This window comes from Anoplophora glabripennis, unplaced genomic scaffold (genome assembly GCF_000390285.2).
Source record: "Anoplophora glabripennis isolate ALB-LARVAE unplaced genomic scaffold, Agla_2.0 scaffold490, whole genome shotgun sequence".
NCBI lineage: Eukaryota > Metazoa > Arthropoda > Insecta > Coleoptera > Cerambycidae > Anoplophora > Anoplophora glabripennis.
In genome coordinates, this window is record NW_019416571.1 from 179,388 (window position 1) to 200,745 (window position 21,358).

General features: G+C 32.2%; 1 protein-coding gene across 1 annotated transcript in view; it reads left to right on the forward strand.

Annotated features, from left to right (window-relative positions):
* Nucleotides 1-21,358, forward strand: part of LOC108914038 (neuron navigator 3) — a 303,181-nt gene that overhangs the window by 95,319 nt on the left and 186,504 nt on the right. Inside the window, exon 3 of the mRNA XM_018719736.1 lies at nucleotides 13,721-13,917. Coding sequence (XP_018575252.1) covers nucleotides 13,721-13,917 — 197 coding nt within the window. The remainder of the gene's footprint in view (nucleotides 1-13,720; nucleotides 13,918-21,358) is intronic.

Sequence of the window (21,358 nt, forward strand, 5' to 3'; positions counted from 1 at the left end):
TTAAACATAATGCAAAAATTCAAGAGGTTATTCCCTGGAATATTCTCAGAATAGTTTATCCTTAAAATACTTTGAATGTAAATAGTGGAACTGTTTTGGAATATTCTTACGGAATTTTTCTTCTACCCGTACCACTTACAACGCGTTCAAACCACTTCTTCCTCCGCGTATTGCATTATGTCAATGGCTTTTGCACACATTGGTTCAAATCCCTCAAATACTGACGATGATTCTTTTTACCGACGAAGCGAATTTCTCAAGGAATGCAATAAGAAATTTTCACAATAACCAAGTGTGGGCTGAAGAAAATCCACATGAGGTACTGGAAGATCTTTTCAACATCATTTCTCGTTGATCGTTTGAGTTGTAATTGAGAGTTACTGGCTAATTGGACGGGTATTTCTACCAGGAAGACTTGCAATTTTTTGGAACAAACGCTACCTCAGTTTCTGGAGGATATACCACTGGTAACAAGAAATGCAATGTGGTTTGTGCACGATGGTGCATCAGCGCATTTTAATGTGGTTGCTCGTGAGTTTTTAACAGTAACATACGAAGATCGCTGGATTGGTCGAGGTGGACCTCACTTATGGCCTGCTCGATCCCTGGACATTAGTACTTTATACTACTCCAGTGAAATGTGGAAGATTTAAGAAATCGGATAATTGCTGGGTGTAACTCAATAAGAGACGACCCTGATATTTTTTAAAGAGTTCGGCAATCAATGAGGAGACGATTGAATTCTTGCATCCTAGCTGGAGATAATAATTTTCAACAGTTCTTTAGCAGCGGTAGAGTTTACTATGTAGAATATACAATTATATTTTTTATCCGTAAAAAATAAGTATAAAAAATCAAAATTTTAAATAAGTATGCATAACTTTTTAAGAGAAAACTTGTTTGGAACTGCTGACTTCACTGTGGTATTTACGCGCAACATAATTTGTTCAATTTTCAAACTATAACTTTTTGTGATATACGAGTAAGAAAAAAAACGTAACAAACATTTCCTTATCTAAAAACATTTGTTTCCTTCTCTTACGTTTGCAATTTTTATCCGACAGTGAGTTTCGGTAGTATTATTTGTATCCTGCCATTTACACCTACTTTTTAAACTAGACTAAAATGTTCAATTGTTCGTATAGATTTTCGAGACTATCGTTGCGGTAAATAAATCAGTGCTCTGAACATCATTATATTTAAAGCATATTTATACAAACAAAATCAAATTGCGTTTTCTATTTCAAATATGATATTAATTATTTGTGTGTTGATAGGTATCTATTTTTTTTCATTAATTTTTAATGTACTGTAATTTTATATTTAAATAAGTAGGCAAGTGTCTATTCGTCTAAATTTATTTTTGAGTATTGACCAGATTTGCATAAACTTTATGGCTGACAGAATTTAACTTGCTGAAATTAAATTATTTAAACTAAAATCAATCATAACAAATTAGAGTTAACAAAAGATCGAAGAAAAAATAAATTTTATTGACACATGATTTGGCAAAGTCTCAAATCGTTAGTGCACATGAATAAATGTTATCATGAACGTAGATGTGGATGGATGGATATAAAAAAAATAATATCTCCGTAAGTATTTATAATTTCGAGAAATTCACCTGATTCATTTACGTTACGAATTATGCCCACTGTTATTATATGTAAATGATTTAAGATTCGCCCTGTGAATAGAAAACAGAAATTTTAATAACATAAAATTGGTAGAAATTTTAATTGAGATTGAATTATTTTTGCTAACTTAACGCTAAAACAACTGAACTGGCACAGCAGATTACCAATTTTTGACTAAATAAATTAATAAAATTAGCCATGAACATGGTTGATTATGTAACAATCTACCCTCCTTGCATTTATTACTTTCATGCTTAGAAAAAAAAACGATATGGACTAAAGTTATAGGAGATCTTTTTGTGATTTCGCTAATATATCTATGTTAAATATAAACGTATGCTACTTCAATATTAAAAAAGCATAAATTAATAGTTAACATTTAAAATTTGATAGTAAAAATAATTAGTTAACTGTTAAATTACCTGTTACCTGTTAATTGACAATTTCAGACCCAAATTGGTTCTCCTCAAATCTATTAAAATTAAACAATACCAAGACACAGAATTTGTTATTTACTTCTGATAGCTAAACGAGCTCAAAAAACTAGTGCCAAATTACTTGGAAGAGGATACTTTGAGAACAGGGTATTTTGCTATAGTTCATAGCCACTTAACTTATGGGATAATATTGTGGGATAATTCTAATTCAATTAAAAGGATTTTTATTTTTGCAAAAATCAGTGGTATGCATTCTTACGGGTGTACCCTATGGGAGACCTTGTCAACCCTTATTTAGGCAATATCGTATTGTATATATATTTTTGAAACTCTATTGCAAATACACTGTAATAGAAGCAAATTTCGTAAACATTCTGATATTCACTCGTATGCTGATAATTTTATTAGGGTTTTTATGACATGTGGAATCTCACAGTGCTACGCTTTTTGGCGGGAAACTCCCTTAAGACACTTTTTCAAGGACCCCCTTGTCTTTGGAACCCGAAAAATTTGAACGCAAATTTGATATTTTTTTAAATTATTAGTTAGCTAGAAAGCCATTGAATTTAAAAACTTTTTTGTCTCTTGATATTTGTTTCGTAAAACGCAATGTTTTTGAAGAAAATGGCGAATCACAATGCATTCGATCATATTTTGACATTTTTCTCGAAAACATTGCGTTTTACGAAAAAAGTATAAAGAGACAAAAAGTTTCTAAATGGCTTTCTAGTGGACTGATAATTTTTAAGAAATTTAAATGTGGGACCAAATTTTTTTGGCTCCAAAGGCAAGGGGACCCACGAAAATGTGTCTTAAGGGGGTTCCCCGCCAAAAAACGTAGCACCATCAGATTTCACATGTCATAAAACCCCTGTGTATCAAATTTAGTGATAGTCAGGGTTCTGAGATATAAAAAAAAGGATTATTCTTAGAGGCGGACTTCAGAGGGCTGAAAGAAGGGGCCATTTGACAAAAATAAAAAATACGGGTCCCCTAAATTTGTCTTGAATCTGTAACCAAATTTTGTTGCATGAATTTCGGGACACCCTGTACATATAACGGCATTGCACGTCATTAGGGGCATTAACGTAGATTAAGTTTTAACGAGTTCCATAAATTGTGTAAAGACTTTTTATTGAATAACTGTTTTTATAGTGTTAGAAACTTTTTAGAAATTAATGCTGACTAAAAATTTACTATGTACGTAGAAATGGTCAATAAATACTTACTTACTTACCAAGTTAAATGGTAAGAGAAAATATCCTTGAAATAAAGAAGAAAGACTTGTAAGAAATGGCTGGGCTTTTTAAGATTTTAAACTTGTTGCAAGTTATCATTAAAATTACATATTCTAGACTGTAATCAAACCTAGGATTAGTTTAGGACAAACGGAACTGATTTAATGCAAACTAATGTTTCTCTCAGTGTATTAGTCAATTTTGATGATACTTAATGGCTTTTAATATTTAGTTTGTTTGTTGTAGTTGATGATTTACTTTTGTTTATGCTAAAATTTAGTAGCCTTTTTGGCCAATTTATTGGTCAATTCATTGTAACACAAAAAATCGACAAATGCAGTCAATTGTGACAATTTCTTCATCAAGTAATCGGTCCAAAGTTGGTAAATAAGAAACAGGTTTTACAAATGCATAAGTAGTAAAAGGCCACTAAATTGAACTTCATTGTTCGACAGTTTATCTCGTACAGCTTGACGTCTGATGAGATCACTCCATCAGGAAAGTTGCGTAACTTTCGTAAACATATTCACGGCATCGAAGCGGTAATTACCAAGGCGGTAGCTTTATTGTCGGGTCGGGTACGAATAATTTACATCAAACATCGACTTTATCGCATGATAATGCGATCGGTGTCAGGAATATTAATTTTCTAATATCCGTTAATTCGCAATAAATCAATTCAGTTCAGGCGTCGCGGTGTACGCACGACCCAACGTATTTGGCGCACAAAAGAAATTCCTCCATATAAAAACGTACGTAATCCATTTAATTTGTCGCGTTATGGACCGTAAATAATGCAACCTCTGCCATTTGGAGAACGTTAGAGAAATAAACGTATCGAACCGCGTGCAAAACAGTACTTTTTCACCTGAGTGGCAAAGTTACTGCTACTTTAGTGAACTCTAATGCCTACAGTTATAATGTTTAATGCGAAAATTCATGAAAATTAAAAACTTGGATGAAAATTCTTTAAATTTTATCTCATTGTTTAGTTCACACGCACAAGGTGTTCAGATGTGATCCAGAACATTCCTTTTTAATTTTAGATATCTGTATATTTATATAAAAAAATAATCAACGAAATCGATTTGACGAAATAAAATATGACAGCTGTCCTCTAAAACCTAAACACTCTGAGCAATGTACATATATCCTTAACTGGTTCTTGGTTCGATTTTTACTAGATTCCATCAATTCTATTATTCCAATTCCAGTTGAATTACAATTAAATTTCAGCCGAATTCTAGTGGTATTCCAGTTAAATTCCAATTGCATTTGAATATAATTCACCCTATTCGGATTGTAATTGTATTTTATTGTATTCCGAATGGATTCTCATTAGATACTAACTAAATTCCAGTTGTAATCCAATAAAATACCATTTGCGTTTGAATAAAAGTAACTTCAATCTTATTTGGCTTGTAGTTGGGTTCTAATATTTTTTCCAAATACATAAATTCCAATAATTAAGTTCCAACTAAATTCTAGTTATAATCCAATAAAATATCATTTGTATTTGAATAAAGGTCACTTGAATCTTATTTGGTTTGTAGGTGGATTCTAATTTTTTTTCCATTTAGATTGTAATAATTAAGTTCCAACTAAATCCAAATGTAATCCAATAATATTCCAATTGCATTTGAACAATATTCAGCTGGAGTCTATTCGGATTGAGGTTGTATCTTATTGCATGGATTCTAATTAGATCCCAACTGAATTCTATTCGTAATCCAATAAAATACCATTTGCGTTTGAATAAAAGTCACTTGAATCTTATTTGGCTTGTAGTTGGATTCTAATATTATTTTTCCAATTGGATTCTAATAATTAAGTACCATCTAAATTTCAGTTGTAATCCAATAAAATTCCAGTTGCATTTGAACAATATTCACTTAGATTCTATTGTGATTGTAAATGTATTTTATTGTATTCCAAATGGATTAGATCTCAACTGAATTCCATTAAAGTACCATTTGCATGTGAATAAAAGTCATTTGAATCTTATTTGGCTTGTAGTATTCAAATATTTGTTTACAATTGGGTTCTAATAATTAAGTTCCAACTAAATTCCAGTTGTATTCCAATAAAATTCCAATTCGGATTGTAGTTGTATTTTATTATATTCCAAATGAATTCTAATTAGGTCCCAACTGAATTTTATTTGTAATTCAATAAAATACCAATTACGTTTGAATAAAAGTCACTTGAACCTTATTTGATTTGTAGTTCAATACTATTCCCAATTAGATTCTAATAATTACGTTCCAGGCAAATTCCAATTGTAATCCAATAAAATTGCAAGTGCATTTGAACAATATTCAGCTGGATTCTATTCGGATTCTAATTCTATTTTATTGCATTCCAAATTGATTCTAATTAGATCCCAACTGAATTCTAGTTGTGACCCATTAAAATACTATTTGCATTTGAATAAAAATCACCTTAATCTTATATGGATTGTGGTTGGATTCTATTATTTTTTCAAACTATAGATTCTAATAATAATTAAGTTCCAACAAAATTCCAATCACATTTGAACAAAATTTAACTGGACCCAATTTGAAATTTATTTGAATTCGATTCCAGTTGATTCTAACAATAAGTCGAATATTTATTAGAATAAATATAATCAGCTGACTATTATCTCTGTATCCCGCATATTAACTCTCTAAAAAGAAAAATAACGCCCGTAACCCTAATAACTAATGTCTAGACGTCGTCACGCCTAAATATACGCCATTTAAGCTCAACCTACCTACATCATTATCATTACTTTTACAAAATTCGTAATGTGGGCCGCGCGTAATGTCTTTTAACTAAGCAAGGTTATTAAACTATCTAATTGCATTGTGTCGCGAGCCATTACCACTAGATGGAACGGAGAAATATCGCTTTATATGTCAAGATGTATTAGGATTTATGGATGTCATGTACGAATTTTCTGAAATAATATTAAGAATGAATGAATGTATAATTTTTCATTGTCATAATATCGCTTTTCCACATAATGCAATGTAAAATAAACGAATAGGATGTTGGAAACATTGGTTTTATAAAACATTCAAGCAATCAGCTCACATGAAGATCGTGTTTCTTTAACAATTCCAGAAATGATTTGAATTGAAAACAAATCTATTGGAATTAAGGAAATTTAAAAGGTCGGTAAATTTTTAAAATGTATAAATATTTAAATTGCTAGTATCAATTTCTTTTAACAAATTTTCTTCACTCTTCAAGACCTTGGCCGCGTCATAATACATCTTGTGTACTGATTTGACGTGTTCAGATGGACCACAAAATTTTTTATTTCGTCTGCAACATAAAATTTGTTACAGTTACCTCGTGGAATTTTATATACCATATTGATTGATCTAAAACTTTGATAGAGCCTTCAAATTTAAAAAAAAAAACATACTTAATTCAAAACTCCAGTGAAAATTTCCTAGTATAGTCTTTCCGTCAGTTGAACATGTATAAAAACGCCTGGCAATAAAATTTAATGAGTTTCATAGGCGTCCCTAAAAAGTTTTCTGCTAAAGGTAAACAAATATAATCATTTGTATATTATAATGTGTAGAAAATTTCTATTTGTTTGTTTATTTGGCCAACAACATATTTTAATTATTTATGCCCTCAATTTTCTTTATATAAATTATAAATTGTCCACCGAATTACGTCTCTCGTCATGTCACCGATATTTTTAAATTTTTGTTTCCGCTTCCTCTTTACGCAATGATCTTAACACCTTGTTTACTAACACGAAAAATTGTGGACACTGAAACTTTAGTTAATATGTGAATTCTATTTATCTTATTTTTCATTTTCTTCCTTTTTTAAATAATCGTCAATATTTAAAATGAGACGCTAACATTGAACATGTAAATTTTTATTTTTAAATATGTTTCATCAAAAACCGGTTCTATTAATTCAATATTGTCTGGCAGTATTTCGTTTTGTTCCGTTTCAAAAGGTCTCCAAAATGCCATATCGTAATAATATTAGTAAACAAAATATTCCTCTTATTTCTCCCTTTCGCAATTGTAATAAGAATGATTAATAGAAGGTTCCTATAATAAATTAAAATTACCTGAATCACATCAAATTCCACATTGCTGCACTGCACTGCTAGGCAATTTGTCGACAACTGAAATTTATGGCCGGTCACCCAGTGCGGCTCTTTGTGCGCCGTTTGCCCGCGCGCGCATTATTCAACTGGACGACCAGACCTGTATATGGCTATGGCTAAATAATTTTGGGAACAAGTTTTTCAAATATTTCAATGCCGAGTTGTTACATAGCGACCGAACCTAGTACATACTGAGTAACTCTTTGGTCTTCAACTGAGATCGGAAAGACTATACCTACTATTGAATTTAGGAAAGTTTAATATTTCAATCCTGCCTTGTTCACATATATCTACTAAAACATTGAAATTCTGTTACTTTTATTTTCTTTCTCAAATTTTTATAGGCGTTTAGATGTGTTTGCTTGACCTTCGAAATTTCACAATTAACATTCGCGTTTGGACGTTCTACCAACGCCAGACTCAGGTGACATTCCATTTCCGCTTTCAGCGTATGAAACCACGAGGAATACCATAAGATATCGAATTTATTGAGACCTATATGAAACGCTATCGAATACTGGAATCAAGGTCAGAATTGTTGTTACGATTAAACATAATAATAACAAACAGGCGTTGCATTACTAGGTTTATTATTAATATGTGAACTGTGGGAAATAAAATTGTTATTGCCCTATCAAGACCTATTCCGTATCGGCTACTGGGTGTCTTATTTATTGTGTGGGAGCAAAGAAATTTATTGCGCCAAGATATTTTAGGTATCCGATCGAAGTAGGTCAGAGATACGGGTTTCTTTATTTACCGAGAAGTGATATCTGTGGCTGACTCTGATAGTGACAATAACACAAATGGAATTTCTTAATTATGGTGTAATTAATTTAATTTAGGTAATGGTGACATTTTTTTACTTCATTATACGTCATTACATGTATATTTTCTATTTCATAATGTTTATGTTAGACTTATATGGGGTGTTTTATTATAGTAAAAATATAACTTATTTATTTCTTTTCGATATACAAGCTGTCAGAGTTTAACGAAAATATTTAAATTTTTTCATATCTCGGAAACTTCTTTTTACCAATCAAACTTAAAATTTCAGCAATGTTTTCAAAACTGGATATCCAAAAGTAGTCTTGATTTTGCGTTTAACGATAGATGGCGCACCTTATAGGTGGAGTAAAATATATATTTTGTTCTTCACATATGGTATGAAAGCATTCATTTGATATGAATTTAAATTAGTTTGAAAATAAGATAAAAGTGTATAAGTAGGATAAAAAAAATAAGGTGCTTAATGATTAAGATGTTTAATTTTGAGTAATAAACAGTTGAAAGTCGAGAATCCCAGACTTTTGAAGATAAAAAAAGGAACATTGACTTTTGACAGCGATTTTAACAAGAGTACCTTTTTTATATAAAAGACAATAGAAATGTAAATAAGTAAGTAATTTTTAAAAGTGAACACTTTGAATCTCACCTTAAAAAATATACATAACTTTGTTAACAAAACACTGTGACCATATGGATTGCATTTTTTATTAATGTTTCTAAATATCAACAACAAACTATTTTGGTCATCGTCCAATCTTAATGACTTCAGTGAAGTGGTCAAGGTTAAGATCACATTATATGGTAGTGTTCGTCATTTGTTACATCTAATTCTTGTTTAATAATCTGTAAGTTTATTTATATACTGAGAAAAATTATGTTGAGGTTTTTTAAAAGATTAAATTATAATTTTCTTGTTAATTCTGATATAGAAACCAAATTTCAGACACTAAACACTCTGATAGAACCCTTAATCGAACTGTAATATTAACCAGTGGCGGAAATATGGATAAAAGTGTCATAAATTTATAGAAAAATACAATGCTGCCAAGTTATTTAATTCTAAGAAGAAAATTCCTTTGTTTTTGCCGTCTCGTAATTCCTTAAAAAATTAGATTTTTCACATTTATGTCGTTTGTGAAACAAAAAATAATTCAATTAAGCTAAACATGCCTTGTATATTTTTTGTATTTATGCTATAGAGGACAAGCTAGTTGAACATAGAGCAAGGCAAAAAATTATGACGGAAAACGATATTTTTTGGAAAACATGAACCTGTACATGGAATACAAGTCTTTTTTGGGTATACTTGTTTATTCATATATTTATTTTTCCTAAAGACGAGTAAAGGTTGCCACCGCATTTATCAATTTTTTCCCATAAACTATATAAGAAATTGGTCAAATTTTAAACTAACTTTTATAGTCACCAGTTCATAATAATTTATGCCGGACCAACGTAACAGCAACAACGTGACTATACAGGGTGTTTGTAAACTTGGATAGGATATTTTAAGAGTAAATATATCGAGGAGCAAAAACACGATTGGTAGAAATATTTTTTGTAATTTTTCTTTTTCTGGTGTCTACTGACTTACCACAATAATACGAAGAAACATTTTTAGAACCGCTGACTGCATCGATAGCTCGTGCTCTATTTACAATACAGATTTTTAAATAATCTTTTATGAAAAAAAATAAGATTACGGAATGTGTTTTATAATAACCTTATCGTGTTCTAGACAAACGAAATTTTTTATACATTTTTCTAATGAGGGAATAATGAGGATTTAAATTAGACGGTTAGACAAAATGGAGCGCTATACGACGGATGAGCGACTGGAGATTGTAAAAATTAATTATAAGTACGGAGAGTGTGTAGCTGAGACTTTGCACAAATTACGTGAAATTTTCGGTAGAAGGAACGCCCCGAATTAAAAAACTGTGAAAATATTTGTTGCCAAATTTGAACAAACAAGTTCGGGATACCTTGGCGGAAATTCTCTGCAATTAATTATTTCGAAAAATACAATACAGCGGATTTTAACAAAAGATCTGCATCTGTATCCATTCAAGATTCAGCTAACCCAGGAATCGCAACCAGACGACCATTTAATGCGCCGGACATTCGTTGATTGGATATTGGACTCTGTTGGAGTATCAACAAGTGGATGGTGATTTTGCTAAGAAAATCATCTTTAGCGACGAGGCGCATTTCCATCTTAGTGGACATGTGAACAAGCAAAACTGTCGAATTTGGGGCAAAGATAATCTTCGGGTCATTCAAGAACGACCAGTACATATCCAAAGAGTAACAGTGTGATGTCGATTATACGCTGCTGGGGTCCAATCTTTTTTGAAAATGAGGCTGGAAACGTACTGACTGTCAATGGAGAACGATATTGAGAAACGCTATTGAACTTTTTGTGGCCTCATTTGCATGGCATGGATTTGGATGACATGTAGTTGCAGCAAGATGGTACCACCTGCCATACAGCACGTGAAACTATCGACTTGTTATGGCAGAAACATAATGGACGACACATCTCACGTAACAGTGAAGTGAGTTGACCACCAAGATCATGCGATCTTACACCATGCGACTTTATTCTGTGGAAATTCGAAAGTCCAAAACTTATTCTTCTCAAATGAATACTATTTCTGAATTAAAGACAGAAATTCGGGAAGTTATCGACGAAATTCAGCCGCAGATATGCGATACGAGGAGGACATCTGTCCGATATCCATGCAAAAACTTTGCAATCTTTTTAATTAATAAAATCTTTTTTCCTTTTATGAAATCCTGCGTTTATTTGGGACACCGGTTACAAGAATAATTTCTCGTCAATGTAATTCTTTCTACAGGAGATTCTAAAAAATAAAGTAAACAAAGAAATATACAGGGTGTTTTTGAATGGAGTAGCATAAATGATACCAGTGAATCTACATTTCAAAAGAACACGATCTACAAAAAATCGCCTTAGTAAAATGTTCACCCCTGAAGAGATATGGGCCATCAAAGTTTCCAAAAATATTATGAAAATTGGCTGTAATTTGAAAACCGAACGAGGTACAAATAACAAATTTTTGTTTACTAATACAGATGCGAGTTTTTAACTATTTTTCGAAAATTTTAACCCCACGAAAGGGGTTGAAATAACCACCCCTCAAGCCATTTTTTGCCATAACTTTTATATTTCGTAAAAACTCGATATCCAAAAATACGCATTAGATAAACTGGTTCTTTTAGAAACTTTTACCTCTCTAGCAATTTTCCTTTAAAACTTTCCAGTTGTCAGTTAAAATTTTAATATTATGTAAAATACTGTTAAATAAAATTTGAAATAAAAACAATCGTAGAAAAAATGTTGCGTGCAACATGTGCAAAAAGCATATTTGTTGCACTTAACATGATTGCAGCTCTCAACTTCGTCTCGAGCTGCAAACTTCATGCATCGTACAACAAATACACACTCTTTACAGTAGTTGCACAAATAACTGTTTGAATGTCGCAGAAACTTTTATTAAATAAAAGTACAATGAAAACGAAACTAAGAAATAATTTATTATCAAAAAGAGAAAAAACAAAAAACTTAGTTCAAGGACATTTTCAAATTAATTGCCATTTCTTTCTAAACACAACCTAACACGTTTATCAAAGTTGTTACGGACTCGAGCAAAAATTATGGTATTGTTGCGAATCTCATCAGCCGCCGCGAATATTCTTTCCTGTAGCTCTTCAACACTGTCAGCTGGGGTCGCATAAACAATACTTTTTATATGTCCCCAAAAGAAAAAATCCATGGGCGTTAGATCGGGAGAACGTGCAGGCCAAGAGATAGGTGCCTCATTGCCGCGACCTATCCAACGATTCGGGTAATTTAAATTAAGCCACCGCCTAACTACTGCAGTGCTGTGAACAGGAGCCCCGTCATGCTTGTACCACATGGCCTGACGTACATTTAATGGTACTTCCTCCAGAAGTGGTGGTAGATGCTCATTTAAGCACATTTCCTACAATTCCTGCCCAAATGTTTAAACTAAAATTATGTTGAAATGTTGTCATAGATACTTCGTGAGGATTTTAAGGAGCCCAGGAATGAAGATTGTGCATATTGGTTAAACCATGTCTTTGAAAAGTTGCTTCATCTGTGAAAAGTATCTTTGAGGCAAAATTCAAATTATTTCTTAGAATATTAAGATACGATTCGCAAAAAACAACTCGCTTATGCATGTCTGGTTCAAGTAGAGCTTGAACTGGCCGGTGGTGAAAAGGATATAATAAATTATCATGGACAATATTCCAAACAACACTATGGGACACATTTAAGTGCATTGCTGTTTTTCTCGTACTAGTCTGACGATTTTCGTCAAACTCTTCAAGTACTGCATCCTCAAGATAAATAGTACGAACAGTAGGTCTTCGGCCGGTACCCTCAATATGCGGCTGTATTTTTCCAGTTTCCCGAAGTCTTCGTTCTACCGCCGAAAAAGTTTGTCTGTGGGGAACTTGACGATTTGGATATCTCTCATTATACGCTCTTGTTGCCGCAGCACAGTTTTTGCGACATTCAAAATACACTTGTAGCATGTCCACATATTCATCATTAGTAAAATTTGGCATAATTCTTGTTAATTTACACCCAAAAAGTATTTAGCTGATAACAGTGACAACTTACAGAAGAGTTAATTGTGACAACTGGCATGACAGCAGCACACTTAGTTTTTCTTTGATTGATTGCAATCATATACGGTGTGAGGTGAATGGTAATACATTTTATTTTTTTATTAATAAACGAAAAGTTTTAAAGGAAAATTGCTAGAGAGGTAAAAGTTTCTAAAAGAACCAGTTTATCTAATGCGTATTTTTGGATATCGAGTTTTTACGAAATATAAAAGTTATGGCAAAAAATGGCTTGAGGGGTGGTTATTTCAACCCCTTTCGAGGGGTTAAAATTTTCGAAAAATAGTTGAAAACTCGCATCTGTATTAGTAAACAACCTTTAAAAAATTTGTTATTTGTACCTTGTTCGGTTTTCAAATTACAGCCAATTTTCATAATTTTTTTGGAAACTTTGATGGCCCATACCTCTTCGGGGGTGAACATTTTACTAAGGCGATTTTTTGCAGATCGTGTTCTTTTGAAATGTAGATTCACTGGTATCATTTATGCTACTCCATTCAAAAACATCCTGTATAATAATGTATATGATCTAACGGAGAAAATATTGTATGAAGTTAGTACCAAGAGTTCCAAGACATTATTAGTACATTCATCATTCAAAAAACCGATCTATGGACACTCCGTATACGTAACTTATTTTTTACATATTTGAAAGAAAAGCAAGTGTCAACATTATACAATGTAGATATATAAAATTAGTAATACTGAAAAGATATTAAACTAGTCTATCGTCTTCAATTCCCCGGCCAATTTATTGGAGCTCAGATGTAACACAATTTATGTTTACTGATAAAGCTTTTTTTCTTTCAGTTGGACAACATCAATTTATGCCTGAACGTCCTGCGGAGTCAACATGTTGCAGGAGTGGAAGGAGTCTCCGCGCAGGAACTGCGAGACGGGAAGTTGAAGGCTATCTTGGCCCTTTTCTTCGCCCTATCCCGGCACAAGCAAGCGGCTAAAGCGAGATCGCAACAGCAGCAGCAGCAGGGCGACATGACCCCTAATAGGTGAGCAACCAGGCATACACAAGCTCGGACAGCGTTACCTTGCATAAGTTTGGATCCGGTTTCAATCGAAAAAATCTTACCTACTGAAAGGGCATACAAAATTATAATTAATTAATTAAGTTTTTTATTTACAAATGCTTGGAATTGTGTGTAGCAAAATTTGAGCGCATCCGCCATAATTTAGAATTCGCTGACATTGGCGCCTTCGCCATAAATTTAAATTTCGATACAAGCAAAATTAAATTTTAAATGGTTTTAAAACAATAATCAGATTGAGTTAAAGGTGCCCAAAGTCTGTATTTTTTCTTTTTCGAATATATTTGTAGCTACAAATATTAGAAACTATGAATTTTCATATTTTTCACAAACTAATATTCCGTTTCGACTGGTGCTATTAGAATTTTTGTTAATATCTCGGGGTACTTATTTGTAGCATAGTTTTAGTTTTTAACGCCTATAAAAAGTTTTAAAAAATAATTAATTAAACCCTTGCGTCAAAAGAATCAGTTGAAGACTATGAAGTTATTTAGCTTTCATAAACAGTTTTTGATTTCTCAAAGTCTCGTCTTTTTATGTAATCGTTGTGTTCGATTTACCTACTAACATTTATAGCTTGAGAGAAATCTGTAGTTTTTTAAATTTTACACGCATCTTTGAAATCAAATACGTAAAGTATAAGCCTGAAAATCAGTTTTAATATTAAGTTTGTTACCTATTCTCCTTTATGTATCCGTTAGTGTGACTTGTTTTCTTATAAACTAGGGATGTGAAAACAGGTAAAGAAATAAATTTAAAATATGAAACCGAATTAATAAAGAAACAATAACAATTTTAGTAATGGAAAAAAAAGCGAAATGTTCAATAAACAAGAAAAAAAAATGTTTCAATAACACTTGACTGGCTATGAATTAACTGCAAAAATCCTATCAGAAGATATTAATATTATGTAACAAATATTTATAGATACAAAGAAATAAAAAAACCTGTTTTTTTCATGAAGATTTAATTGTTCTGTTGTACCTACGTCTTCCTGTATGGGAAGACGTAATTTGTCAATTCAGTTTCAGAATTTGAAAAAAGTAAGGTTTTTGTAAATTTTCATACGAAATGTTAGTTGATTATAAATATAAACGTGTACGTCACAATTTAACATGTAGAAACTATAGTTTGTCACAAAGTAATGCTTTAAAAAAACATTTTTCGTAGATTTTTGCTAATTCTTCATGTCATACATGTTTTTGAAAAATAGCATATTACGCACATTTCTAGAAAATTGTTTGATGATATTTAGTACTAGTGACTGTACTAATATTAAAAATTCACAAATTTGTATACAATTATATCTGTCAGTAGCGACGATATTAGAAAATACAGTAGAACCTCGATAATCCGAACTAATTGGGACCGGGGGTGGTTCGGACTATCGAATCGTTCGGATTACCAAACAAAGTGCTTTCCAGGCATAGTACCATGCAAAAAATGAACACTGACATACTATTTCCCATAAAATAAGGAGCACGTTGTATTGTTAAAGGTACAAAATAGTTTGTTTTATGAAATACATACTACTGTGCTACAGTAAGGTAACTATATTTTATGTAATGTATTGCACATGAATTTCGTAATATTTTTAGTATACAAACACACACAAAAATTACACTGTACAGAAAGATAAAAAAATTAAAGAAAACAAAAAAACTCAACGAAGAACGGCGTTCGGATTATCGAGCGTTCGGATTACAGGGGTTCGGATTATCGAGGTTCTACTGTACCCTTATCAATAGCCTCACAATTTCGACGCCACTGAGATAATGGAAATATGACTCATAATTGTAATCGAATTATATTATTTTAACTTTTTTAGCCTATCGAGTTAAAACAATTATTGATTTAATAAGAAATAATTAGAAAACTGTTCGTTTTACAAAAAACACATATACTGGAATATTTTGTTGTAAATACGAGGTTAAATACCAAGTTCAAAAAATTCAGTGACGTAAATTTCCCTTCGTTACACCCAGAAAATTATGATTTCTACGTAAATAATTTTTTAAAATTTTTACAGATTAAATTGTATTTAAAATTGTATTTTCAATAAAAAAAAATACAAATTTTTTTTTGCGAAACAAATTATTTCAATTTTTCAACCTCGTATTTAAAATTTAAAAAAATTGCTGGTTTTTCGAAAATGAAGTATTTTTTCATTAAAATACAATGGTTAGGAATTAAATGGACCGATTTTTCGAAATATACAGGGTGCTTCATTTCCGGTGTGCCAGACAAGCGCAGATGATAGAGAAAGTAATTTTGAGTAAAAAGATCATAGCGACATGTTTCCGAAAACGCCCCCCTGTGGCGCTACGCCCCTTTAAATAGGGCCATTAAGACAATTTTATTACATTATCTCGAAAATGCCTCAAAATAAATTGATACAATTTTATACAGAGGACCATTTATTACGAGGAATTACTTTATCTAGACGAAATTGACACATTGTTTTCAGGGGCGTCCATACGGGGAGCAAGCCACTGTTCAAAATTCGTAACTTTTTTTATTTGTCAAATTCGTAATTCTTTTTTCGAAAATCGAAATAAAAAAGATATACTTGTTTCATTACGATATCTGCAACGATTTTCCAGGAAAAGCCGATTTTAACTTCTTATGTTTCTACTCAAAATTAAAAATTATACCTAGAATTTTATTTCCCTACATGAAATAAGTAGAAATGGTCAAGAATTTACATTTTCGAAAAAAGAATTAAGAATTTGACAAATAAAAAAAGTGACGGATTTTGAACCTTGGCCCCCGTAGGGACGCCCCTGAAAACAATGTATTAATGTGGTTTAGATAAAGTAAATCCTCATAATAAATGGTACCTCTGTATAAAATTTTATCAATTTATTTCCAAGCATTTTCGAGATGTTGTAATGAAATTGTGTCTTTAAAAGGGCGTAGCGTGTCGATATGAACTTTTTTGCTCAAAATTACTTTATCATCTGCGTTCGTTTGGCACACCGGAAACGAAACACCCTGTATAATAATAATCTGTATTTCCGAAACCAAACCGCTTAAAACAGTACTTCGTACTAACATTTTTCTTAAAAAAGTCACCGTCTTTATTATATTATCGCACATTTCTAAAAAAAAAACTAAACGGCGACGATTTTAAGCGAGAATACAGATAGGTATCCTTCAATACACCTACAAAATAAATCACATTAAATATCACGTGGGAATATTACTTACAAGCACGCGGATACCAAATCTTGACATTCTAATAATATCCGCCACAAAATAAGGTTGCAGTGGCATGATAAATGTATTCATACTCGTTGGGTAAAGCAGAGACTGCCAAGAACATCAGCCGCAGCACCGTGAAAGGTTGACAGGGTAGAGTTAACTGCGCCACTAGATATGCAACCCTTAACACGCAGTTGTCTAGCCGCCAGGGATTCCCAAAATGTGCAAGTGGAGATGTGTGCGTGATCGTTCCTTTAGGATCATTTCTAAAAATAACTAAACACATTGTTTACAATGTAAGTAACTTCAGATTTAATAAAAAAAAATAGTTTGTAAATTTTAAATACGACCAAAATTCCGTTTAATAGTCCAGTCTTTGTTCCAAACTGAATTCCGTATGTTATTTGTTTCGAAATCTTCAAAAAGTGCTTACGACACAACAGCTTATAGATTTATACCATGCTCAAGTGAGAAGTAGGTTAGCATATGGCATCTGTTTTTGGAGTGGGTCTACTATGACTAATGATATATTTTTATGTCAAAAAAAGATATTAAAATGCATTGCAAATGTTGGTCGTTTATTACCGGGTTTATATATATTTGAATTAGCTGTGAATATATTCAAAAATAAAACTAAATTTATTAATAATATCGAGTTTCGTCAGGTTAGTACCCGCCACCGACAAGATTTTTATATACCTTTTAGGAAACTAAATGTCACTAAAAATTCACCAAGCTGTTTGGACCCTAAGATTTTTAACAAGTTGCCAGGTGACATAAAAGACTGTAATACCTTATGTCTGTTTAAAAAACGACTGAAGTTTTTCTTATTGGATCTATGTCCATATAGTTTGAATGAATATTTTGGATGAAATTGTGTATTTTGACTTCTTTTTTTACTTGTGTGTGCATTTTATAGCTTGTCCTATTCGTTTTTAGGTTTTTCTTTGACACATCCTTATACAGTTGTACATATTGTCTGGGAATAAATCAGATTATTATTATTAAGTTTTACACAAGGTGTTTTGAAAAAAGAAACCGTATAGGTATTCAGAAGCTAACAAAACACAAAAAATAAAACAGCCCTGGGCCTATCGTCTTTTGTTTTGAGATACAGGGCGTCAAATATGATTCTTTTATATCAAGTTTTATTCGTACTTTTCCAAAAAACAATGGAATGCAGTGATATTTGGCACAGGTAAAATTTGGAGGGTGCTAATTGCGCTAGATTTTGACCATCTTCTAGAAGTCAGCTACAATATTCTCAGTGATATTTTATGACATATATTTTTTGAGGTTAGCTCCTTTGCAAAATGTAATATATTGCAATGTAAAATTTCATTATGCCTAAAAGGTACCCTTGTTGACATTTGTGAAAAGTGTCGGTTTTTGAGAAAAAGGAATCGACTGTCTAAATCCAACTTGCTTCTGTTATTAAATACAAATTCGCCATAAAACAAAGATAGATTCCCTGCATGAAAATAAATAAAAATAAATCGATTTAGGTCAAGGTATTTTGATCTATTTTCATCCAAGCTGGCCTTGAATTACGACGCGTCCGTTTCTGGACACCTTGTATAACTAGGATACTAGGAACTGGTTAACAGTCAGTTGCATTGTTCTCAAAAAAGAGAATTTTTGGATGGCTTTTTTGTGTAAAATAAAATTGTTCATTTTAATATGCACTGTAGAAAACCCAACCTCAAGAAAATTGTCATAAAAGGTCACTAGACAAGATCGTAGCTAGCGACCTGTAGCAGATGATCAAAAACTAATAACACAGACGTATTTAACCAAAAACGTACTTGTACCAAATTTGATTGTATTTCATTGGCTTTTGGAAAAGATATGGCCAAAATGTGATTTTAAAAAATCGTCTTTGAAGCCCTGTATTTCAAAAACAAATGACAATAAGTCCCTGGTCGTTCCCGGAAAAAATATTACTTACTTTTTTAAGTTCTATCGTCCCCCGAATTTATGGTATAGGTATCGTTTTAAAATTTCTACACATTTAAAATTTAGTTATACTCCCAATAAACTCACAGCAACACCATATTCATATATTCACAGAACGTTATCGTCACACGTCCAAAAAAAAGCACCCCCCAACAACCCATAACATACTCCGCGCTTACCGAGAGTGCCATAAAGGAAAACTCATGTGCCGGTCACGAGATTTTGTTTTAGGACCGCTGTAAACCGAGTTAATTTTCAGCTCGCGTACAGTAGGGCGGTGTGGGAAGAGCTACAGGCAACCACGGGGCTGCGTAATCATAATTTGTCGTCCCTGGGGATAAATAAATAATTTTAACGATTTGCGAAGTGCAGTGGGGAGCCTCAGCGAAAGGGGGTTCACGTAAAAGTTGTAATTAATTAATGTTTAAAAAAATCGTTAAAAAAGAAATACGAGTAATTTAAGAATTTAATTCGATACAACCAAAAGAAAAGACGTTTTAAAACGAGGGATCAAGACGTGGGTCATAGACCAAAGAATTCACAGATTAATCATAATCACAACACCCGAATATTATGAAAATATGGTTTAATAGTTTATTTATTCACGTGAGAACGAAATTCGCAAAAAGTTAAAATAATCCGTGAACATAATAAATAATTACTCCAAAAACTATCAAGTTTACTTAGTTACCCAAGTTTATTCATATTACATTCTGCAATTAGCAACAATAAATAAAATTTTAAAATTAGTTAAAACGAAACCTAAAACTTGTAATATTCACACAACAAGGAACGAGATTTAAAAAATCTGATCTTAAAAATGAGAATATCTCGTCCTCAAGAACATTTCAAGATCAATAACGATTTATATACAGGGCGATTCACAACTTTTCCAAAAAAATTTGGGAATAGATGCAGCATGAGCAATGGAATCGATATCGTAAAAAAAATTTTTGTAAAATCCTTATAGTTTCCGAGAAAAAAAATATTGAAGTTATAGTACATTCAACCACTACATAGCTGTAGTCTCTAGCGTCATTCGCCACGTGGCCTCAGCGACTCCGAATACTGAATTCGGATTTTGCAATCGTCGTTGCGATATTTTCTTGCTATCTGTGGTGTTTACAACAGGTTTTTAGTAGTTAGTGTCAAAAATGGGTAGTTAGCGTCAAAAATGGTTGGCGTGTACTCGGAGTTGATGGATATCGTTTTAATTTATGGTGAAGCATTTGTGTTATGGTGAAACAAGACAACATTTGTGTTAGTTTGTAGAAACTGACTACAATGGACCCAAATGTGTTTACACGTTGGTGGATACAATTTTGAACAATTGTTGTAACATAAGGTATGTCAAATGATTTTATTATTTAAAAACACAAATTAATTTTATTAATTAAGGCAAAAGCAGTTAAATTTGTCGATATGAAATAGGTGCGATAAAATTCTATTTACATATTTCTGTCCTTGCGAAAGTTTTTGTCCGTTTTTATCACACCGCTATGCCGGTCGCATTGTGCGAGGTCAGGTTTTACAGTGGACCAGTTTCCAGTGCCGTGCAGAAGTGTATTTTTAAATAATTTTCGAACTGCCCTTTTTGATTTTTTCTTTACAAAATTGTATTTGTAAGGGTCCCCTGTACATCCAGAATTTTTTTTTTGGATAAGTTCTGAATCACTCTGTAGTGTGTAGGGAGCCAGAAATATGGCAATTGGGTCAAATATATCTTAGTCGAAAGTTACTTCATTTGCAATTTGTTGCAGGATGTTTAAGTGTTTAAAAACAAGTATACAAATACGAGGTCTTGAGTGTTAGCGATGATTGTTGAAATGTGCGGTTTTCTGAACAACGATGCAATGTAAAATTCTGTGTGAAACTGTGGAAACGTTTCAACTTTTGAAACAAGCTTATGGAGATGTTGTTACAAAGTTCCTGCCAACGAAAAATGTCTTCCGACTTAAGCGCCATCTTCAATTTGCTCTGAAAAAATCAAGTTGCTCTCCTTGACGAAGCCAATAAGCTGTTTTCTGTTTCATTTCAAAATTTGTTTTTTTTCTAAATATCTCTTTCCCTGGCGAGTTATGAGGCTGAGGACTTTTATGTGGAACATCCGGTATGTTTATATTTTGTATAGTTATATGTAGTCTATGAATTTTACAAAATAACTCAGATCTCTTGTTTTTTCTTTACAGTGTCTATTTTTCTTTTCTAATAAATATATTTTTCCAAATAAAGTTTTACAACTTTC